Genomic DNA, 25,030 nt, shown 5'->3' on the forward strand with positions numbered 1-25,030 from the left:
GTGTGGTATGAGTGAAAAAGACACATGAATTCATGAAACCGAGTCCAGAAATAAACCAACACATATGGTTACTGCTTCTCATTAAAGGTGAAATGCTTTAGACACTCAGTGAGCTTCAGACAGTCAGACAGTGATGCTAAAACAACACTCATATGCGAAAGACAAAAGAACCTAACCTTGTACTATATACAAAAATTAACCCAACATGGATCACAGTCCTAAATGTAAAACCTATAAAATTTTTTAAACATGTGAGATCCTTGCAATCTTTGGTTAGGTAAGATACATAAGCAGAAATTAAAAGGAAAAAATAAGCATACTTCATCAAAATCACAAACTTTTCCTCTCCAGAAAACAGGATAGAATAGCAAAGATGTGAAATAACTACAAATCTTATAAATTGCTAGGAGAAATGCAAAATTCTACCATACATTGCTAGTGAAAATATAATGGCTTTGAAAACGAGTGTGGCAGTTTCTTACAAGCATATATGTATCATGTTACCTAGAAATCCCATTCCTAGGTATTTACACAAAAGAAAATCTACATCCACACCAAGAAAAAAAAAAAAAAAAAAACAAAAAACCCTGCACATGAATGTTTTTACAAGCTTTATTCACAAAAGCCCAAAACTGGAAAGAATCCACATGTCCAAATGATGGAGGCCTAAACAAACTGTGGTACAACTGATATATAAACAACATGGATGAATCACAAATGTATTATACTGAAGTTATATGTTGTAGGATTCCATTTGCTTGACATTCTGGAAAACGCAAGCCTATACCAAAAAAAAAGCAGATCAGTGAGTGGCTGAGAGGGACTGGAAGTAGGGAGGATACGGACTACAAACGGGCATGAGGAACCTCCTTAGGGTGATGGAAATGTTCTGTATCTCAGCTTGGTACTGGTTATGTAACTTCCCAGGTTTGTTCAAAATTCATAGCGTACACTATAAACTGTGTACCTAAAACATGTGAATTTTATTGTATGTTAATTCCACCTCAAAAAATCTGATTTTTTTAAGTAAATTATGATTAGGCCTAGGCCCAAACCACATAGTGGAACTGGCTCTTTTGTTTTAATAGTGACAAGTACTGGGAACCTCAAACCACAACATCTTTCTGTTGCAATCAGAGCTCCCAGAGTACTTTTCATGAATATTAAGGCTTATTGAGAAATATTAAAGATTCCAGGACTCTTCTGATTGAATTAATGTAGCATCATGAAACTTAAGTCAGTAAGGTCCTCTTTACTTTGGGAGAGGAGTAAGATTATAAATCCAAGTATCAGTAACTGCAAAAGGGTTTTGTCATTCTCAACTTCTTCACAGAAGCACTTCCACCAAGCAACGTTCGTGTGCTTATCTGACTCTAATCTCCTAAGGTGGTGATTTGACCAAAACAGCCAGCAGTTTCGTAGCAATATCCAAAACTGATACTGCAGGATCATGAATAGAAAGATGTAAGCCTTTCATATGGCCAAACATCCACACAGATCATCAATGGACTTCTCCCTGTCAAACTGTTACGAGGGGGTTTTCATTCTCTCTCAAAAATAATCAATGTCTCTCCTGGGATCACTTAACAACTTCAAGCATTGTCCTTTGAAAAGCCAGAAAAATTCTGTGTGAAGAAGAATTTAACATTTTGCCCACATTTTTTGACAAATGTCTTGCAAAAGGCAGTAATTCAATACTTTCGCTCTAATGTATTTGAGTTTCATGGCAGCCTATGAGACTTCTCTTAGAATTATTGGCTGTGTCTTAGCATTAATGTATGCCATGTGCTGAAATAGATAGCAGTGCTCTCTTTACTGAAGCAGCAAAACCATTTGTTGCCAACCACCTCAGAAGCTCCATCAGTTTAGACAGTACCAAACTGTGCTAAGAAAAATACTATAATAATAATGTTTCATAAGATAGCAACTCTTTTGATGGTGCCAATGTGCAAATGATGATTAAAATCAAATGCTAGCTGCCCTGAGAAGCATTCATATTTTTATCCTGTTGAATGTTAAAGGCAAATTACTGCTGATTCTTCTATGAATTCCAGCTGAATGAGAAGAAGTGTCAACCATTCTAGTTCACATGACGTCATCTGACAGAGGCACAGCTTCCATTTTCTTTCTCTCTATAAAACAAACCAGCTCAATAATTTCTAAGATTCTCAGTTTCACCAAGGTCTCTTCAATTGTATATGGCTTCTGTGCCTGGGTAGTACACAATAAACAAATGCATGAGATATTTCAAGATAAAGTTCTGTTTGCCCAAACCTGCTTCCAACACTTTCCTTTTAAGTTTTCTTCTAAAGAACAGTATTTTTCCAATGGCTAGTAAGGACTGATAGAACTTCATACCTATTGAGATGATAAATATAGAACAAGAGAAACCTAAGATCTAACACACTTTCTTTTCACATTTTCAAACTAAACTCTGTGAAATTGAATTGCCTATAATCATAATGGCAGGGCACTTCCTCTTTAATTCTTAACAGAAATTTAATCCAGGTATTTACCATAATGTGATGGCAATAATGATTATGTATTACCTGACCATGTACAGTGACAGCCCATGCCACTCCACTCTTACTTGGCATGAAATATACCTTAACATATTTTGACAAATACAAAAAATTATTTTGTTAAATTGGTTTTTCTATAAAGAAAAATATCACATATCTTGTTGAAAAATCTTTGATTTAGAGATATTAATTTAGGAGTGACACATAGTGACTCAAAAAATATTTGCTCAGTTAACTGAATTCTGAATTCAAATAACGATGACTTTTTACCTTTCAGAGGAGTATCAGAATGGATTTGAAAGAAAAAATAAAGCTCTTAAAGCTATATATTCTTTTAACTCCCTCACTCCATCCATTTTTCATTCATACATTGACTGTGAGCTAAATCAGTGGTTCTTAATCTTAACTACATTATTACAAACACCTCAGAAAGCTCTTAAACACTAATGAGTGGACCCCGTTCCAGGACAAATTATATCCAAATCCCTTGAGGTAGGCCTGAACATTATTTTTTTAATGCTCTAGTGATTCTAATATTTAGCCAGGGTTGAAAACTACTAAGCCAAATCAAGTAATCATAGATCTTTTTCTTCAAAAGCTTAATTCTAGGGGTACCTGGCTGGCTCAGCTGGTAGAGCATGCAACTCTTCATCTCAGAATCGTGAGTTCAAGCCTCACACTGGGCACAGAGCTCATTTTAAAAAATAAATAAAATGGATGGAACTGGAGGGTATTATGCTAAGTGAAACAAGTCAGTCAGAGAAAGACAGATATCTTATGTTTTCACTCATATGCGGAATTTGAGAAACTTAACAGAGGACCATGAGGGAAGGGAGGGAGAAAAATAGTTACAAACAGGGAGGCAAACAATAAAAGACTCTTAAATACAGAGAACTGAGGGTTGATAGGGGTGAGGGACAGGGGGGCAGGGAAAATGGGTGATGGGCATTGAGGAGGGTACTTGTTGGGATGAGCACTGGGTGTTGTACGTAAGTGATGAATCACAGGAATCTATTCCCAAAGAGCACACTGTATATACACTGTATGTTAGCTAACTTGACAATAAATTAGAAAGAAAGAAAGAAAGAAAGAAAGAAAGAAAGAAAGAAAGAAAGAAAGAAAGAAAGAAGAAAGAAAACAAACTGAAGAATACATACTCTACAAGGCATCAAAATGTGAAAGGCTAAAGTTGCAAAAAATAAACATATGTGCATTTTTATCTTTAAAAATAAATAAAACAAAAAAAATAAAAGCTTATATTCTAGTATACATGCATGTGTATATATTCTTAGGTGTTATGTATACAGAGATTAATAAAATGTACCTCTCAGTACAAACAGGACACTTTAAAGTATCTTTTAACTACATTATGACACACACATGCTTAAGGTGCAGTGAGAACACAGAAGAGATATAACCAATCCAAAAATGAAGGGGGAGGGAGTAGGTCTAGAGGCACTGAAGTAAAATTTCTGAAGTATTAAGTGGATAAGCAGCAATTAACCAGAGAAAAGGATGGGGAAAGAGGGGGATTCGGGCACTCGGCAGAGGGGATAACAAAAGCAAGAGAGAGGTAGGCTACAAGGTTAGCAGAGAATTACAGTTTGGTGTTCCTACCAAAGTAGTAGGCATGAAATGAAGGAAAAGTAACTAAGAAACTCTGGCAGAGAGAGAACATGGAAGTCCCTGCATACCACATTAAGGAGCTTGAACTTTACCTTGTAGGTGATAAGCCATCAGTGACATGTATAGCAGGCTGCATTCTGGGTAAAGCTCTGGCAGCCATAAGAAGCTATAAGATGATAGCTAACATGCTCTGAACACAACCATGTGCTAGGTAGTGTGCTGCTGAACACTTCCCCCTGATCATCTTCTGCAATCCTCCCACAGTGACTCCATGGTAGACACCACTACCTTTATTATAAGTGAGGAAACAATAGCTTGCCAAGTCACATAGTTATTAAGGGAAACAGAAGGGATCAACAATTTGGACCCCAGAAGCCTAGGCCTTTAACCTCTAAAATGGATCGACTGGGAAAACTAGAGTGAAAAAAAAGCAAAGACTATAGACTAAAAATTTAGTTAGGAGACTATTACATTATCTCCAATGAGAGGCAATTAGGACAACAGCAAGAGACGGAGAAGAGGGAAAAGATTCCAGAAATATTTAGTATTAAAGTTATAAATAAGTAAGTTATCAAAATGACATGATTCAGTCTTAAAAGGGAATGAAATTTTGACACATGCTATGACATGGATAAACCTTGAAAATCTTCTGCTAAGTAAAATAAGCCAATCACAAAAGGATAAATATTTTATGATTCCAGTTATGAGGTGTCAAATTCATAAAGACCGATAGTAGAATGGACGTTATCAGGGGGTAAATGGAGGGGTTAATGGGAAGCTACTGTATAATGGGTACAGAGATTTGGTGTCAGTCAATGAAAAAGTTCTAGAGATGGACAGTAGTGATGGTTGCTCAACAATGAATGTACTTAATGCCACTAAACTGTGTACCTAAAAATGGTTAAAATGGTAAACTGTATGTTGTATATATTTTGCAGCAATTTAAAAGAAAAATTTTTTTTTTGAAATTTTTTTTTTCAACGTTTTTTATTTATTTTTGGGACAGAGAGAGACAGAGCATGAACGGGGGAGGGGCAGAGAGAGAGGGAGACACAGAATCGGAAACAGGCTCCAGGCTCCGAGCCATCGGCCCAGAGCCTGACGCGGGGCTCGAACTCACGGACTGCGAGATCGTGACCTGGCTGAAGTCGGACGCTTAACCGACTGCGCCACCCAGGCGCCCCAAAAGAAAATTTTTAAAAAGCACATGATATAAAGAGAATAGGGGGAAACAAAGAGCGCAAAGGTCATTGTAATCCTTAGCGTGGGAGACCAGCTAGGCAGTGGTACCATGCAGTGTCTCTGATGAGGGACAATGAATAACATTCCAGTAGCACTGTCTAGAAGGCAAAGAGACATGAGAATGAAGCTCAAGGGAGTAACAGGGTTAGAATCATAGTCATCAACAAATAGGTGGTAGTTAAAACCATAATAATCCATGAGATTGCCCAAGAAAAACATGAAGTAGGTAAGAGGAGAAATGGTCTGAGGACAGAACCTTAGGAAACAGGAGGAAGACATAAAGAGGATCTCACCAGGAAGGTAAGAGGATGCAGTCAGACAGGTAAATAAGTAAAAGATAAGGCAGCAGAAGTAACGATATTTGGAAGTGGTACCATGAGCATGATGCTAAGGCAGGTAAGACATAAAAAAGAATTAAAGAAGATACATTACCCTACCATTTCTCTCCTTCTGCTCCTACTTTTTGAAGTTCCCAAAAAGACCTCATTTTCTAGTTCTCTATAGCATTCTGAGATTATAAAACAAAATTCCCACACTGAAGAATAACCTAACATAGTAATACACACTTGAAAATAGGAGCAATCGAAAATTGTGAGGAATATATTTTATACACCAGTAAGAATGTTAAACCTATAAACCTACATGGAAACTTTACATCTTTGGTAGTCTACACAGGACAAGTAAATATGTGTACTTAACTGTACACGTGTAACTTGCTTTAAGTAATAAGAATTTCTGAAAGGCTACTTAAAAAAAGAAAATCTATGTATAATTCTGAAAATTTTATCAGCATAAACTTTACCAGATTACTAATAACTATGTTTAAAGGTCCCTTACTAAGTATTAATAAAAAAAGCACCTTATAAAATAAATACTTTTGACTATCTGGATTTTTGTGTTTTAATATAGCTCTATTTTAAAACTAACCAAAGAGTTAATATGGAAAGTTACCCAATTTATCACATGCCCATAAAGCACAACAGCACTAATCTAAAGCTTACTGTGGTGGCAGGAGCTATTAAAAACTATACAAATCATCTCTGATAGTTCTAAAAATTATGAGGCTAGTTTCCTGCCTACTTTACGGACTGTAACAATTTCAGAGACTTACATTACATAGCTTGTTTGTAAATGGTGACTCTGGAATTTGAACCTATTGTGGCTTCCAACTTAAGCTCTCGACCACTATCCCCTAAACAATTCTTGATAATTTCCCTTAACTAATCTATTTCCCCATATCAGAAGTACAAGGTGACATCTAATACGTAACAGTAGAGTAAGTCCTTGAATCATCACACCAAATATCTGCAAAGTTCATACAGAGTTCAGGCAAAGAGTGCCTCCAAAAGTTTTAAGTGATAAAAACAAACACTTATTTTCAATGCAGTTATTTTTTTTCCTCAAAAACAAATGTTTCATAATTATGAGCTTAGCCTACACTTCTTAAATTTTATAAATAATGTGGAAATAGAATGAAAAAAATATTCAAAACAAATTTTAATCTTTATACTCTAAACCCAAACTCAACTTGCTAAAAGAGACTTGCTAACAGCTTTTGAACAGGCTTCATCAAACATCTGAAACATTCTCAAACAGGTCAGTTTCTGATAGTCCCTGTCTTCATCCACTGCCCTTCACTGCACCCTTTATCCTTCCCTTCTACCTAGGAAAATGTTTTATTTTTTATTTTTTTTTAACGTTTATTTATTTTTGAGACAGAGAGAGACAGAGCATGAACAGGGGAGGGTCAGAGAGAGGGAGACACAGAATCTGAAACAGGCTCCAGGCTCTGAGCTGTCAGCACAGAGCCCGACGCGGGGCTCGAACTCATGGACCACGAAATCATGACCTGAGCCGAAGTCGGCCGCTTAACCAACTGAGCCACCCAGGCGCCCCTAGGAAAATGTTAAAGTAGCACTTAACTATGCATTGCTACAGATCTCTGTACAGCAGTTCTAGAGGACCACTGAACTATTAGCTAGAGTCACAAACATTTAATTAGTTGTCATAGGTCACTAAACTGTATAAATAGAGTCAGCTTTATTACCTATTTTACATTTGTAAAAAGAAAGCAAGATTTTTAATTTTTAAGATTTATTTTTGAGAGAGAGAGACAGAGAGACAGAGCATGAGTGGAGGAAGAACAAAGAGAGAGGGAGATACAGAATACAAAGCAGGCTCCAGGCTCTGAGCTGTCAGCACAGAGCCCGACATGGGGCTCGAACCCATGATCTGTGACTTTATGACCTGAGCCAAAGTCAGACGGTCAACCAACTGAGCCACCCAGGTGCCCCGCAAGATTTTTTTTTTAATTTTGCCATCCAAAATTCTCCATGAATTGGTCTTCCTTCACTATGAATTCCTTGGAAATTAATAATTCAAACCTATTTTTCACATGCAAAGTTAATTAGAAGCTATTTTTTAGTAGTCTGAATTTCCAAAGATATTAACTGGTATTTCAGCAAGCAGAGAGAAATAAAATATTAGCAAGATAAGGGAAAATTTTCATATGGGAGTTGCAGAAAATTTTGTAGAGCAATTGAAAAAAATACTTTGGCTCTCTTTTATGTATTAAGTACTACAATGAATTACCTCAAAATATTCATTTAATTACTAGGATGGATTTCTGGGTCTTTTAAATTTATATGCAAACAAACATTCTCATAATGTAAGGAAGAGGTAAAATGGATTACTTTAAAACAAATACACTTCCCTTTAAAGAATATTCTAGGGGCGCCTGGGTGGCTCAGTCAGTTAAGCATCTGACTTAGGCTCAGGTCATGATCTCATAGTTTTTGAGTTTGAGCCCTGCATCGGGCACTGTGCTGAAAGCTCAGAGCCTGGAGCCTGCTTCGGATTCTGTGTCTCCCTCTCACTCTGCCCCTCCCCCGCTTGCACTCTGTCTCTGTCTCTCAAAAATAAGTAAACGTTAAAAAAAAATTTTTTTTAAATAAAGAATAGTCTAGTTCATTAACTGACATTCAAAGTGTGAAATGCTGGGCATGAATACTTTCAAGAACTGATAGCTATATTAAAAAGAATAATAAACAACCTTCTAGAGGAAAAAACAAGACACATGTACTTGCGAGTACCTTACAGCTTAAAAATACTCAGGATGTCAAATCACCAGCCACTGTCTATCCCCTAATACCATTACACTGAACATAGAACTACCTTTTCTGAGACAGGTAGGCTGCTGGGCTCCTCTGTATTTCTTGGCTGCTTTAAAGAATCACATCCAAACATCCTATTTTTAAGAACATGAAGCTGAGTATCAGTCATGTGCTGGTGCTGGGCGCCTGGTCGACCCATGGAGAGGGGCCCACCATTCAGATTTTGAGTCATGCTGGCTGAAACACTGAGCACTGGCTCCACAGGAGAACCTGTCTGAGAGACCTGTGGAGGAAACATAACACCTGGAACACTGATATACTGAGAGCTTTCCAGCTGACTCAACAGAGCTTCAGACATGATTTCACGCTCATTTCCAGAAGGTACAAGTATATCACTGGTGGCATTTTCAAAATGTTTCCTATGCACTAGCCCAGAATGAAGAATTGGAGGTTGCTGGGGCACAGTTTCTAGTCTCTGAGATTTTTCAGTAGTTGCTTGGAGAGAACATGGGTTCAATCGTGGAACACAGGTCTGTATCATGGAAGGCTGTCCCAGCTGCTGAAATACTTGCTGAACTGGATGAAGAATACTTGCTCTTCCAGAAGTCTGTGTCACCATAATTGGTACACTGACTTTATAAAGGTGACCTTAAAAGGGAGAAAACAAAACCATAAGTAGGATAGAAACCTAATTTCGTTGAAAGAAAGAAAGAAAAAAAAAAAAAAATAGGAACCCTGGCAGCCCTTTCTGCCCTTGAGTCCTGTCCCTGTGCTTTAACAGAACTGTCTTTTTTACAATGAAAAAAATAAATAAAAATAAAAATTTTAAATTTTTTTTTTTTTCAACATTTTTTATTTATTTTTGGGACAGAGAGAGACAGAGCATGAACGGGGGAGGGGCAGAGAGAGAGGGAGACACAGAATCGGAAACAGGCTCCAGGCTCCGAGCCATCAGCCCAGAGCCTGACGCGGGGCTCGAACTCACGGACCGCGAGATCGTGACCTGGCTGAAGTCGGACGCTTAACCGACTGCGCCACCCAGGCGCCCCAAAAATAAAAATTTTAAAAACTTAAAAGAAACCCTCAGGCGTAACAGACTGTCAGGCAATACATCAATATGTTAATAATGGTTATCTCTAGGAGTTTTTATTTTATTCTTCAGATTTCCTGTATTTTCTACAATAAATATCCATTACTCTACCGTTAAAAATTAAAGAGGTCTCTTGGGGCGCCTGGGTGGCGCAGTCGGTTAAGCGTCCGACTTCAGCCAGGTCACGATCTCGCGGTCCGTGAGTTCGAGCCCCGCGTCAGGCTCTGGGCTGATGGCTCGGAGCCTGGAGCCTGTTTCCGATTCTGTGTCTCCCTCTCTCTCTGCCCCTCCCCCGTTCATGCTCTGTCTCTCTCTGTCCCAAAAATAAATAAAAAACGTTGAAAAAAAAAAATTTAAAAAAAAATAAAAAAAAAAAATTAAAGAGGTCTCACTTTAACTCTAGTCTTTTCTCACTATTGCTCATATGGCACATTTTGCAATACATACAGGCCACCAGTATTTACTCCACAGAAGTACTGCATTGTTTGATAAATTACAATGTTACCAACCCAAATTGGGATTTAAACAAACATAATCATGGAGAATGTATTTCAGATATTTAAGATATACCATGTAATGACTCTAAGACAAGGCTATCCAAAAGGAGTTTAATAATTTCAAACTCCCCCCCGCCCCCCACATTTTGACCTTTTTTTCCTCTTTAAAATAACACTAAAAAAGGGGTGTCTGGGTTAAGCATCTGACTTCAGCTCAGGACACAATCTCGTGGTTTGTGAGTTCGAGACCTGCATCAGGCTCTGTACTGACAGCTCAGAACCTGGAGCCTGCTTCAGATTTTGTGTCCTCCTCTCTTTCTGCTCCTCCCCGCCTTGTGTTCTGCCTCTGTCTGTCTCTCTCTCTCAAAAAATGAACAAACATTAAAAGAAAATTAATAAAGTAAAATAACACTTAAAAGGAGAAGGAAGAAATTATTTTTTTAAGCACTCAGTCAGGTGCTTTAAACTTTGTGACAACCTCAATAATAGGTATGATTCTCTTTCAAATCAAGAAATGGTACTCTGGGGTACCTGGCTGGCTCGGTTAAGTGGCCAACTCTTGATTTCACTTCAGGTCGTAATCTCACAGCTCATGAGTTAGAGTCCCTTGTTGGGCTTGGGATTCTCTCTCTCTCTCCCTCTATCTCTGCCCCTCCCTCTCTCTCTGCCCTCCCCCGTATGTGTGAGCTCTCTCTCTCTCAAAATAAATAAACTTTAAAGAAAAAAAAAAACAGTATTCTGAAAAGCAAAGGATGGTTCATCTCTGAACTTCTTGTATATTCTTTCTATTATACTATACAATCTCCAGTAAGAAAGGAGGCAAAAGTTGATCAAGGTAATGTTTAGTTTTTCCTGATTAGAGCTGGCAGAGACACAGAATGTTATTTTGTATTTGTCAAAAATTTTTTTAATATTTATTTTTGAGAAAGAGAGAGCATGAGCAGAGAAGGGACAGAGAGATGGGGAGACACAGGATCCAAAGCAGACTCCAGGTTCTGAACTGTCAGCACAGAGCGCAATGCGAGGCTCAAACCCACGAAATGTGAGATCATGACTTGAGCCAAAGTCACTTAACTGACTGAGCCACCCAGGGGCCCCATGTCAAAATTTAGATAATTGATCTGAATTAGAGAAATACATATAAAGCATCTTATACAACATTAGGGAAGATAACTGGGAATAAGTAAGAGGACAGGCCTAGTACAGTGTCTTTTATGGGAGAATGCCTCCAGAACAGCAATAACCACCATTTAGTATTCCTCTTAAAATAAGTTGTATTAAAACTTCCTATAATTTCAATAACTTCCAGCATACAGTTTATTAAAAATCATGAAAATTAACATCCAGTAGTCAGTACCAGTGCTAAAATAAATTATTCGGGGCTATACTCTTACCAGATGCAGTCTGTAGTGTCACACCTGCTGGTACATGAATAGGATAACCAGGAAGAGTGAAGCCTGCACTAGAGTTTGAGGCACCCTAGATATGAGAAATTTAATTAGAAAGTTAGAAAAGGGCTTTACTTCTACCTTTTTTTCCTGATATCATGAGGGTAAAAAATAATCTGATTCAGGATAAAAGGACAATGGTTGGACCACACTTAACATTAGTGCTGAGTTCTTTGAATAAAACAGCTTTTCAATATTTGATTTAGATTATCTCAGCAAGGATAAAAGGAATTCTGTTCTACAGCTATTAGCAATGAAGTCAGTAAGTCTTAGTAAACAGCATCAACACGGACTCATACAACTTGCCCACTACACAGCTTTCCCTGAGTCAGTGATTATCAAAATGTCAGGTGCAAGAACCACAGCTGTTCATAGACTCCTCTGGTCAGTAAATTGATCACTAATGATATTTTAAATTAGATAACACAATAGTGTAGGATTTTTATTTTAGAATAATTAAACCTCGGTTTTCCATTTTTTTAATACTAAATCAAAAGACAAAAAAGTTTTTGCCTACCAGACATGCAAATATTTAAAAAGACTGATGTACAACATTCAATGTTGGTAAGTACGTGATAAAAAGCACTTTTCTCAGACCACTGCTTACATGAGTGTGTGTGTGCCATCCTTTTGGAGGGCAATTTTGCAATACATAACAAAATTAAAACACGCATAATCTTTGACCCAAAAATTCCACTTCTAGGAATATACCCTGATTACCTGATTGTCATGCAAATTCACAAAAACAGATCTACAAACATAATCAATGGAATGTTATACTAGAAAAAAACGAAATAATTTAAATGTCCATTAACAAAAGCTTAATGAAACTGTGATATATCCACTATGGTTAATCAATATTTAACTGGCAGTGAATAAAGATCCATCTATATTACTAAAAAAAAAAAAAAAAAAATTACAGGGGCACCTGGGTGGCTCAGTGGGTTGAGCCTCTGACTTAGGATCAGGTCATGATTTCACTGCTAGTGGGTTCAAGCCCTGCATCAGGCTCTGTGCTGACAGCTTGCAGCTTGGAGTCTGCTTCAGATTCTGTCCCTATTTCTCTGCCCCTCCCCTGCTCATGCTCTCTCGCTCTCTCTCTTCTTGAATATAAACATTTTTTTAAAAATTACAGAAACAGTACAGAGATTAAGCCTACTTTTACCCTGAAAATTAATTTAACTTTCATCAAAGAAGGTTAGATGTTCTATACCAGGTAGATCCTAAATGGATGATCTTGATGTTTTATTTTCTGATTTTTTTTTTTTACCCAAGTTGAGCCACCTAATAATTCTTTTTATTTGAGTAGAATATTTTGGCCATTTTGTACCTTTCTGTTGTAGAGGTTTAGAGTATAAGATTTGGGGCAGAAAATTAAATTACAACCTGTATGTAGAAAATTGAGTAGCTAGATGGATATACATTAAACAGTTAAAACAGTTGTCTTTGGGGTACAATACTGCAGGGCTCTTTTACTTTTTACTTTATAAATTTGTTTTTACTGTTTACAGTATATTGTTTCTTTAATCAGGAGAAAAAGTAGTTCCAAAAATTTCAAAGGCAGAGATATTTTTCATTGGTCTCTTATCAAAAGCAGCACCATTCTTCCCAAAAATCCTAGTAAGGGCTATGGCTTTGTTTTTAATGAAGAAATGGAAATTGATGGCCCACCAAACCTTTTGCCTCAGAAAGTGGGCTGAAAGAAAATGAAAAACAGTAGATTATATACCATCAGAACCATGGAAGAGAAAAAGTGCTATTTTTCTCCACCTGAAAACTACTCAATTTTCTAGACACAAGTTGTAATTTAATTTTCTGCCCCAAATCGTGGGGGAGGGGGGGATCCTATACTCTAAACCTCTACAACAGAAAGGTAAAAAATGACCAAAATATTCCACTCAAATAAAAAGAATCATTATGTGGCTCAACTTGGGTAAAAAAAAAAAAAAAAAAATCAGAAAATAAAACATCAAGATCATCCATTTAGGATCTACCTGGTATAGAACATTAATGGTGTGTTAAAACTCCATAGAATTTAACTTCAGAAATTTCCTAACCTTGGCAGATGCTAACAACTACTCTGGAAGACAGGAAGAGTTGATAAAGAAAACGTCAATTCTGGAACTACAGAGTTTTTGCAACATCCATGTTACAGAAGTCCTGTCTCCCCATCCCTTACTACACCCTTTCCCATTCACCTGAGGGAATATGAATTATATCCATGCCCAGCATTCTGCTACCATTTGCTAAAAATGAAGCATACATTTAAAAATATATCCTTAATAAGCTACATACCAGTTCTGCTGTAGTAAAACTGGCAAGAGGTCTACCAGCAGGAATAACTAATGATGCTGCATAGAAAAAAAAAAATAATTATACATCCATTACAATTTACCAATTTAATAAAATTGCTAAGTCTAGCTTATTTTTAAAAACGTTTTCCATCACTAACATGTTTGACCATGGTGAATCCAAACTTCCTAATTCCAAGGGAGGTAAAAGAATTATATTTAATTTAATTATATTTTTCTCCAGCAGCTTCAGATAAAGACTTTATAACTAACCTATTTTAAGTACCAAAAGAAAATATCTCATTGTAATCAAGTATACCGTAGTATAGAACCCCATAAGAAAATACTTAGGTTGTTTTTATTAAGTCAGTATAACTCTAAATCTCTATAACTTTTCATTGGGAAGGAAAAGTACTATTCATTCAAGTAGCACATTTCCAAAGACTACACTATTGAGCAAAATTGTGTACCCCAACATAAACCATTACAAATTTTACACATTCAAAAGAATTTCCAGAGGTGCCTAAGTGGCTCAGTCAGTTAAGCAACTGACTCTCGATTTCAGCTCAGGTCATGATCTCATGGTTCATGAGATGGAGCCCTGCGATGGGCTCTATGCTGACAGTGTGGGGCCTGCTGAGGATTCTTTCTCTCTCCCTCTCTCTCTGCCCCTCCCCCACTCATGTATGCACTCATGCTTACTCGCTCACTCTCTCAAAATAAATAAACAGGGGCGCCTGGGTGGCTCAGTCGGTTAAGCATCCGACTTCGGCTCAGGTCATGATCTCACGGTCTGTGAGTTCGAACCCCTCCTTGGGCTCTGTGCTGACAGCTCAGAGCCTGGAGCCTGCTTCAGATTCTGTGTCTCCCTCTCTCTCTGACCCTCCCCCGTTCATGCTCTGTCTCTCTGTGTCTCAAAATAAATAAACATTAAAAAATAATAATAATAAAAAAAATAAATAAACAAACATAAAAAAAAAAAAAAAAAGGATTTCCAATTCATTTATTTCATCAAAAGCGACTTACAATTCTTTGGCCAAATAAAGCCAGCACAGCTACACAGTTTTAAGAAAAATGATTAAGAACATGTTTCCAGAAGTCTTTGCATGAACTTTGCATGAAGTATGGCTACTAAGAAAATTACAAGAGGACAAATTCTTAGGAGAACACCAACCTAACCTGCATTAAAGTTGCCATCTCATATATCTTTTCTTTATTATCTACCAGTTTTCTTGGCTATCCCTTTATTTATAATCCAGCTAAAAGGCTGGCCTAATGATTGTGAATGTAAGCATTAAAAAAGTAAGTGTAAAGAACAAATAGTAACTCCAACAGAAAGACCTCGATTGACCAAAGTAACCTTAAACTTTGCCTCAAGGCTCATTTTAGCTGAACGTGACTCTTAGAATATCACTCTGCCTTTTCTTTAATAAAAATAACAACACCTTAGCATGTTTATGCAGCACATATGTATTAAATGTAATGTTTATTAGGTTCTTTTTTCACACACCACATTAAATTGTCCCAAAGATCTGCTTCTGACACTAGAACGGCTCCATAATAAACAAAGGAGTTCAGAAGAGCAAATATTTTTTAAACTAACCATCCTTCCCACATTGAGACAACAGAAGTGAAGCTACAGAGATTGATGATTAATGAAGTAGAAAATTATTTTTATCCTCCGTTCATCTATGGCTTTGCTTATTAACAGGCATTCTTTTAGAAAGGCTAAATTAGAAAGAAGTGGTGGGGCAGGAACACAATGGTATTAGTCTTAATTAGCTGAAGTAAGCGAAGCTTAAGCTGGTACAGCTGAAGCCACAGCCTGAGAGGAAACAAAAATCTGTTAATACACTGTCTGAAGCAATTAAATGAATTTCTTGAGGAAAAATAGCAACAATCCCCCTCTTTTAAATACCTTGCAATAAATCCTAAAGGATACTTTTCTATACTTACATAAATCAAACAGAGCCAAAAAGAGAGTTTTAAGAGTTTCTTTATAGCTTTCAGAATAAAAGCATTGAACAGTTTTATAGAGAAGTTTCATACAGCTCCTACTTAATTTTGATACTAAAGGCACCATTTACATACTTGCACAAATTATATATACTATTATATGTGCCTGAAACATGCTTTTTAAAATACTCAAGATGTTTTCAATAACCAATTAAGTTTTAAGTGAATATGTGTTCTTAATTAAAACTAAATGTCAGAATTTTGGTCTTCATGTATATATTCTAGAGATATTAGATTTCCCAAACAATAGGCTTTACAACATAGAAATAATTCAATCCCACAAATGTAATTTAAGAAATTCTGTAAAAAGATTACATAATAACATTACTAGTGTATTTTTTCCTATACAGTAAGAAGTTTTTGATACTTTAAGGCAGTTAGTAATTTCATAATTCTTGGTCCTGCTTTGAACCATTCCTAATCTTAATATCCAAGTCATATGACTCAGGAAGTGCAAAGACTGGTCTATCTTCTGCTTTGTCACTACTCATTACCATATGCATGTCTCCTGATAACCAAACTGAATATTCTAACTCAAATCACATCAAGAACCAACAGCACTGCTGAAATTTCCACCAGATTTAAGTTCAGGAACAACTGGAAATATAGTCTGTACCTGAAGTTTGGGAGTTTTGATGCTCAAAGATGAAAGCCATGACAAACTTCTCAAAATTCCCATTTTTCCTTTTCTTGCTCCCCCAAATGACTAATGAGTTTCAGCAAAAAGACGGTGTAACAGGAATACCAAATAGCACAAACTGATTTGAACTGCCCTAGAAATAGGGCATAGACCAAGTGACTCCATGTCCCAGTTTACCCAGGATAGTCCTAGTACATACCTATTATTCTGAGGTTATTATTAATGGAATCCCATTTCTCTCTCAAAAATGGATTACAGGCAAAGACTCAGAATAGCCAATATGATATTCAAAGAGGAAAACAAAGTTGGAGGACTGATAATACCCCACCTCATGACTTACTAGAGAGCTGCAACAATCAAGACAGTGTTGGCACTGGAAAAAGAACAAATAGATCAATGGAACAGAACAGAGAGCCAAGAAACTGATCCACCTAAATATGGTCAACTCGTCTTTAACAAAGGAGCCAAGGCAATACAGTGGCAAAAAGATAATCTCTTCAACAAATGATGCTGTAACAAGTGGCTATCCAATGCAAAAAACTGAAACTAGACACAGACTTTACACCCTTCACAAAAATTAACTGAAAATAGATCAGACATAAATGTAAAATGCAAAACTACAAAATTCCTACAAGATGGAAGAAAATTTAGATGACCACATGGCAAAGACTTTTTAGATGCAACAATGAAGGCACAATCCATGAAAGAAATAACTGATAAGCAGGGCTTCATTAAAATTTAAAACTCTGGGACGCCTGGGTGGCTCAGTCAGTCAAGCGGCCAACTCTTGATTGCTTTCAGCTCAGGTCATGATCTCACAGTTCGTGAGTTGGGAGCCCAGCGCTGGGCTCCATGCTGACAGTGTGGAGTCTGCTTGGGATTCATATTCTCTCTCTCTCTCAAAATAAATAAATACACTTAAAAAAAAAATTTAAACTCCTTTGCAAAAAACAACATCAGGATAATCTGAAAAGCCAAAGGTTGGAAAAAATGCAAAACACTTATCTGATAATGGGCTGTTATCCAAAATACACAAAGAACTCTTAAAACTCAACTACAACAACCAAATTAAAAAAATGGACCAAAGACCTAAACAGACACTTCACCAAAGAATATACAAATGGCAAATAAGAAGGTGCTCCATATCATATGTCATCAAGGAAATGCAAATTAAAACAATGAGATACCACTATATCCCTATTAGCATGGACAAAGTCAAGAACATTGATAACACCAGACATTGGCAAGAATCTAGATCAATAAGAACTCTCACTATTGCTGGTGGGAATGTAAAATGGTACAGTTACTTTGTAAGACAATTTGGTGGTTGCTTATAAAACTAAGCATACAACCTAGCAATCACTCTCTTGGGGAGTTGAAAACTTACATCCACACAGAAACCTCCACACAGATGCTTACAGCAGCTTTTTTCCTAACTGCCAAAACTTGGCAGCAAGCAACCAAGATGCGCTTCAGTAGGTGAACAATTAAACAGTGACATATCCAGACAATGGAATATTATCCAATGCTGAAAAGAAATGAGCTATCAAGCTTGAAAAGACGCGAGGGAATCCTAAAGTCATATTACTAAGTGAAATAAGCCAATCTGGAAAGGCTACATACTACATGATTCCAACAATAGGACATTCTGAAAAAGGCAAAACTATGGAAATAGTAAAAATATCAATGGTTGCCCTGAGCTGGTGTGGCAGGAAAGGATGAACAGGGGGAGCACAAATTTCCCGGAAAATGAAAATACTCTGTGTGATACTATAATGATGGATACAGGTCATTATAAATTTGCATAAACACATAAGACATGAAAAACCAAGAGTGATAATATAAACTATGGACTCTGGGTGTTTATGATGTGTCAGTGTGGGTTCATCAATTGTAACAAATGTGCCACTCTGGTGGGGGAATGTTGATAACTGAAGAGACTATGCATGAATGGGGCTAAAAGGTGTAGGAGAAATCTCTATCCCTTCTCCTAAATTTGTCGCCAATGTAAAGTTCTGAAAAAAATTATGTCTTTTTTAAAAAGTGGATTTTAAACTATATATAATCACCCTAAAAATAGAACAGCAGTTGACAAATTAGACTCTGCAAACCCTTGGGGGTCCATGAGACCCTTTTACGGTGTCCACAAAGTCAAAATTATTTGTATAATACCAAAACAATAAAAATTTCATTTTTATTCGTTTCTCACTAAATTTTGTTTTTTGTTGCCACTTGCACTTACAGAGCAAAGCACTGATGAGTAAAAGTGAAGGCACATTAGCATGAATTAAGGCAGCAGTACCAAACCCGACCTGGCCACTGTATTTATTCTCCACCGCCATTCTCTCACAGTAAAAAAGACAAAAATAATAACAATAAAACTGTTCAACTAAAGAAGTTCCTTAATGCAACCATAAGCAATTATTTTTATGAAATTTCAACACCCAAGTATACATCCCTTTAATATTCTGTGGGATGAAAGGAGAAGAACACATAAAGCATTTCTGCAGCATCCACCAGTACACGGAAGTACATGGAAAAGCACTGGTGCTTTTATTTAAGCTGGGAGCTGTAATCTAGCCTCTTTGTGTTAAACACTGTTTTGCTTGAAAGAATAACTGACACAGATTACAGTTATTCAGACATGGATATCTGGCAGACATTTTTTGAAAATGAACTAAGTGTGTCCATCACCTTGACGAAACAGACAGTATTTGTTTGGCAATGATAAAATTCAAAGTTTCATCCCCAAATCTCAATTCTGAAAACCTTACAGCCACCACAGTGAGCTTGATAGCTTCCCAATATTTAAACACTTTTCTGATGAAATGTGGAGATATTAATATGATTTTTTTATCTTGCATAAGGAACAATATTTCAAATGTGTAACTCAGTGAACCAATTTTTTCCAAATAACCAATGTATGTTACAAAATTACACACAGGTTCAAGAGCCATTCAAAGTGTAAGACACACCAGTGAACTTTAACATTACAAAAAAGTCTTTTGGTCAAGTTTCAGATTCCACCCTGCAGCTAAGCTCTCAGAAAATACCACTTGTGGAGTTTTAGTGTACTATCAAGTTATCTGAAAATGCTATTAAAATACTCCTCTTTTTCCAATTATACATCTGTGGGAAGCTAGGTTTTCTTCATATACTTTAGCCAAAACCACATATCACAACAGATTGAATTCAGATATAGATATGAGATATTAAAGACATTTGCAGAAAAGTAAAGTAACACCACTCCTGTCATTAAACATTTTTTATTCTGGAAAATGCTTACTGCTAACAAATATATGTTATGTTAACATATGATCAATTTTTTTATTATAAACCAACATTTTTTAAAAATTTCTCAGCTTTATTTTTTTAAGTAGGCTCCATACTGAACTTACGACCCTGAGATCAAGACCTGAGCTGAGATCAAGAGTCACACACAACCAAGTGAGCCACTCAGGTGCCCCTAAATTTCTCAGCTTTAATTTCTAATATGGTAAACATATGTTTACAACTTCCGTTAAAAAAAAAAAAAAAAAAGTTCTTTGAGGCCCTCAATTTTAAAAGTACAAAGGGGTCCTGAGACCCAAAAAAAGGTTGACAATTGAAGATACAGTAAATTATTAAGCAAATGGATAATACAGTCAAAGAAAATATGACAGGGCAAAAAGCTCTAAAGATGGAACAAAGGCAAATGACTTACTCCATTGTAGATTTAATTTGAACTTGTTATCAAGAGATAAAAAGGTTGCAGAAGTAAGTTAGTTTAGGTTATTTTAAACAGGCCTTTAAAAGCACACAATGAGAAGGTATAATTAAGAAGTACTTCAATTTTACAAGGCTATTTACTTCAAGAATTTTATTGTAGGAAACCTAGAAATTAAGGGAGATAAAAACAAGGCCTGTAATGCATTTTTAAAGGATACATGTACTTCCTCCTAAACCTTTTCATTACAAAATGATGTAGAAGAGAATAAAAACTGTCTTGTTTAAATGTAATTATTTCTATTATTCTAACTTTCAAGACAGAATAAGAATCAAGTGCTGAGTGAAAGCCAGATAGACATATTAGTTGCAAGACTATTTTGTGATTTAAATCACTGGTAATATTACCATCTTGCGGCAAAATCAAGTATTGCAATTTTGAATGACAAAGAACCTGTAAAGTGTTAACTGCTTTCGATAAAAGACAGTCAAGTCTTTTACTCCTCCACGCTGGCCACTCTCCAAGTCGTTCCTGGGTAAAAAAATGTTTAAAGTTCTTCAGTAAAGAATAAAGAATGTTATTTCAATAGAGAAATAAAAGGGATGACCTAATAAAATAGTTAAGTTAAAAACAGAAGCATAACCAAAACCTAGTAACTGATGTAAAATGTTTCAATGCTTCAACTTGGTAATTAAAACTGCCATGGTTAATTCTTATAAAGCAAAGTTATACTTTATAAGCATAGCATTAGATAAAATCTATGTTTGGTAATTCAATATTATTAACTTACTTATTAAGTTATAATTGCTGCCACACTTAAATTCTCTTGTTTTGTCATAAAGAAGGTACTAGCCTCCCTACTATTTTCTCTTCACCTTGGTCCCTTTGATTTTCTTTGGAATTTTCCCAAGGATGCAATGAACAACCTAGTTATTACTGACAATCTAATCCAAAATCTACCCTTGCTTCTTGCAGACACTGATCTATTTAATTTCAGCTAAACACAGTAAAACCCATGTCTGTGTGTGTCTGCATGCAGACATATACATATACACACATTAGGATAGCATAAAAATTGTAAGAATCAGAAAAGAATAAAGGATAGAAAGATATCACAGCATTGTTTATCTTTTCTTAGCTACTTTTTTCCAGTTTAAATGGATATATATAATATGGAAAATTATTTCCCTTAAAAGCAGAGGTTTAGATGAAGTCCAAGAATAAAGACAAAGTGCGCAAGGTGCATTTCTAGCCATTATGTAATATCCAAAACAGTGAGGTAGTCTGAATAACCTCTATATTCTTCTTAACTCTCCATTTTGCTTCCAAAACAATAGCAGATTTATAATTTATACAAGCAAGAGAGAAAGAATTCACAACCATGGAACAACCCATCTTTCCCTCTGCTTTTTCAGCAATGGTGGCTGGGTTGTTCCGTGACTCAACCCAATCAAATTCTCTGAAATAACCAATGGATACTCACAATAGCCCATCAACTATGTAACTTGTTCCTCCAAAGTAACACTTGGTCACCTCTGCAGACTTTAATATTAAAAAAAAAAAAAAAAAACCTAGTTTGAATAACCTAATTTTTGTTACCAATAATTACATGCAGTGACGATTTATTGTTTATTTAATAGTAATGATTTTGAGGTCCAAGCCCTCTCACCTTAAGAAAATTACCCTAATTCAAAACCACCACCAAATGAGAATTTGTTCTGAAAAATCCAAACAGTACTAATTTACTAGCTGTATCCAACCTGTTGATGACTGTAATGTTTGGTGCAAGCTGTTTGGCAACTGAAGGGTGAACACAGGTGAATGTGTACTATTTCTGAAGAAGTCTTCTGTTGCTTTAGACTGCAAAACCTTTGTTTCCCAGAGCTGCAGAGACAAAAATGTTTGCTTTTTAAAAATAAATAAAACATTAAGGTATTTTTTACTTTTTAATTTTTTAAAAAATTGTTAGTTCGGGGCGCCTGGGTGGCGCAGTCGGTTAAGCGTCCGACTTCAGCCAGGTCACGATCTCGCAGTCCGTGAGTTCGAGCCCCGCGTCAGGCTCTGGGCTGATGGCTCAGAGCCTGGAGCCTGTTTCCGATTCTGTGTCTCCCTCTCTCTCTGCCCCTCCCCCGTTCATGCTCTGTCTCCCTCTGTCCCAAAAATAAATAAAAAACGTTGAAAAAAAAAATAAAAAAAAAAATTGTTAGTTCAAAAAAAAAAAAATTGTTAGCTCAGGGGTGCCTGGGTGGCTCCGACTTCAGCTCAGGTCATGATCTCACAGTCTGTGAGTTCGAGCCCTACATCGGGCTGGCTGCTGTCAGTACAGAGCCCACTTCAGATCCTCTGTCCCCCTTCTCTTTGCCTCTCCCTTTCTTGTACTCTCTTAAAAATAAACATTTAAAAACACAAAGTGTCAGCTGATGGCAATTAAGGGGTTAAACAATTAAGGGGTTAAAACTATAATTTATCAGTTTCTTAAGATGAAAAAACAACAAAAAAGGAAACTTGTATTGTCTACAAACCTGCTTCAAGACTTTTAAAACTTGCTCCTCTATACCTTCTTCAGCAAATAGATCCCGCACTCCTTCAATTACATCTTCAATTACAGATCTATAGAGTTTAGGCTAAATAAAAGCAATTGTTAAAGTTTTAAACTCCCAAGTTTGAATGTATTCAGCCTTTAAAAGACATGCAGTGTACATTTCCTTATGGTTTAAAGAAAAACCACCATAAGGATATTTACTGGTGCAATCTACTCCCAATATAGCCTCAGCTGTCCATAAATTGTCAGCTTCTGACCCATAGCCTCATTCTATCTACGAGGCTGACTTACAGGACTACAATCAAATATGAGATAATAATCTTATCAAGATGTTAGGTTACAGTTGGGTTACTTGATTTTTCTGTCAGAATTTAACCCCCACTCCGCCTTTTAAAAAGGGAAGTTAATTTAAAGCAGATGGAAATCAACCTTCTGTCTTCAATTTACTTCTCAGAGGCCAAAGTAGCTTTTTTTAAAGTTCACTGGATTACTTCCACAAACGTAAACTGCAAGTCATAAGATCGAAATGAGCACTTGGGGCACCTGGGTGGCTCAGTCAGTTAAGCGTTCAACTTCGGCTCAGGTCATGATCTCACGGCTCGTGGGTTCGAGCCCCGCATCCGGCTCTGTGCCGACCACTCAGAGCCCGGAGCCTGCTTCGAAATCTGTGTCCCTCTCTCTCGCTCTCTGCCCTCCCCCACTCGCTCTCTGTCTCTCTCTCAAAAATAAACATTAAAAAAAACTAAAATAACAAAAATAAAAGATTGAAATGAGCACTTACAATAGAGTAACCAAAGCCTATCCCACTTCCAAAATATATGTAGTCCAAAAAAATATTCTGAACCACTGCCAAGGAAAAGTGCAACTGCACCAAAATGGAGTCATAACAGAAACTAAGGAGGACATGAATGAATTATAGCCTTCCACAAGACTGTGGCGATAAAAACTCTGACATTCTAGGACTGCTCTTTCATACTACCCAGTGAATACTCTAAATACTCCTACTCACACCAAGAGTAGCTAGGTCTTTAATCCTTTTAAACATCCAGGATAAGCTTATGAATAGGCCAATCAGTAACATTTAAATAATACGTTATTCACAGGCATATCCATTAAGATTAAGTGCCCTAGATTAGTTGCTTCTTTTTTTTTTTTTTTAATTTTTTTTTTTTCAACTTTTTTTTTTTTTTTTAATTTTTGGGACAGAGAGAGACACAGCATGAACGGGGGAGGGGCAGAGAGAGAGGGAGACACAGAATCGGAAACAGGCTCCGGGCTCTGAGCCATCAGCCCAGAGCCCGACGCGGGGCTCGAACTCACGGACCGCGAGATCGTGACCTGGCTGAAGTCGGACGCTTAACCGACTGCGCCACCCAGGCGCCCCAGTTGCTTCTTTTAAAACAGTTTACCCTGATAAAGGCATACTAAATTGATGCTTCAATGTTAGTTCCAGCTAGTGTGATCACATTTAAAGCAAGAAAAAAAACTCTTGGGGGCTAAAAATTTCTTTTAAGATCCACCCTCAGAGTATAAGAGGGCATCAAAAATAACCCATTAGAACACAATTTTTCAAAAGCAAAATAGGTATTAAACATACTTTCTCTTCTGGAACTACAGTTAGACTTTATACTCTTTCCCTGCTACCTTTATTAAAACTATGCATAGTCCAGGAAATTCATCTTAACCTCTTGTCAATTTAAAAGAAAACACTCACACCTTCCTTGGGGTTCATCATCAGATAAAATGGTATACATGGTAAGCTTATATTCAAGCCTGACATATCTTAAAATAATTAACATAAAAAAATAGACACACATTGAAATAATAACATGGCTCTAAAAATGGACCTTTTTATGCTGCATATGTATACATGAAACCCATAAAATAACAGCAACAGAGCTGGACAAGCACACTGCCTTTCACCAAATGTGAAGTTGTTCAGGTGAACTGAAAATAAAGGTGAATCCTTGTTTTTTCGCAATTCAGGTTTTTTAAAGTGACAGCGTTTCACAAGTGCCATTTAGCCTGTCAATTCTCATTGAGAGGTTTACGTACCTCTTAAGGGTAGGAGAACAATGTTGGTGTTTAATTCCAATTGTATACTTAAGTATTAAGATGAAGGATGGGGAAAAGGCGGGGGGGGGGGGGGTGTAGGCAAGAACTCGAAAAATATGCAGTAACATGTTAGATCACATTACTTGTTATTTCAGATAAATAATATAGCTTAGAGTCAATAATGGCCATACCAAAATTAAGAACTGCAGTTAGAGCACAACTGAACTTGGGAATTTTCTAAA

The 25,030-nt window shown here is 36.6% G+C and overlaps 2 protein-coding genes across 4 annotated transcripts in view; one reads left to right on the forward strand and one right to left on the reverse strand.

Annotated features, from left to right (window-relative positions):
• Positions 1-25,030, forward strand: part of LHCGR (luteinizing hormone/choriogonadotropin receptor) — a 120,756-nt gene that overhangs the window by 81,691 nt on the left and 14,035 nt on the right. Inside the window, exon 11 of one of the 2 annotated variants that reach the window (XM_058684162.1) lies at positions 16,744-18,586. The exons of the other annotated variant lie outside the window; for it this stretch is intronic. Coding sequence (XP_058540145.1) covers positions 16,744-16,828 — 85 coding nt within the window. The 3' untranslated portion in view covers positions 16,829-18,586. Of the gene's footprint in view, positions 1-16,743; positions 18,587-25,030 lie in introns of those variants that run through there. 2 annotated transcript variants of the gene reach the window in all.
• Positions 1-25,030, reverse strand: part of GTF2A1L (general transcription factor IIA subunit 1 like) — a 43,600-nt gene that overhangs the window by 18,125 nt on the left and 445 nt on the right. The window contains exons 2-6 of one of the 2 annotated variants that reach the window (XM_058684166.1): positions 22,714-22,815; positions 21,952-22,075; positions 13,834-13,889; positions 11,485-11,569; positions 8,565-9,151 (exon numbers count right to left, since the gene is read on the reverse strand). In XM_058684166.1, the coding sequence (XP_058540149.1) occupies positions 8,565-9,151; positions 11,485-11,569; positions 13,834-13,889; positions 21,952-22,075; positions 22,714-22,815 (954 nt within the window). Of the gene's footprint in view, positions 1-8,564; positions 9,152-11,484; positions 11,570-13,833; positions 13,890-21,674; positions 21,700-21,951; positions 22,076-22,713; positions 22,816-25,030 lie in introns of those variants that run through there. The other variant, XM_058684167.1, reaches the window with a different exon arrangement.

The sequence above is a fragment of the Neofelis nebulosa genome, chromosome 9, assembly GCF_028018385.1.
Source record: "Neofelis nebulosa isolate mNeoNeb1 chromosome 9, mNeoNeb1.pri, whole genome shotgun sequence".
NCBI lineage: Eukaryota > Metazoa > Chordata > Mammalia > Carnivora > Felidae > Neofelis > Neofelis nebulosa.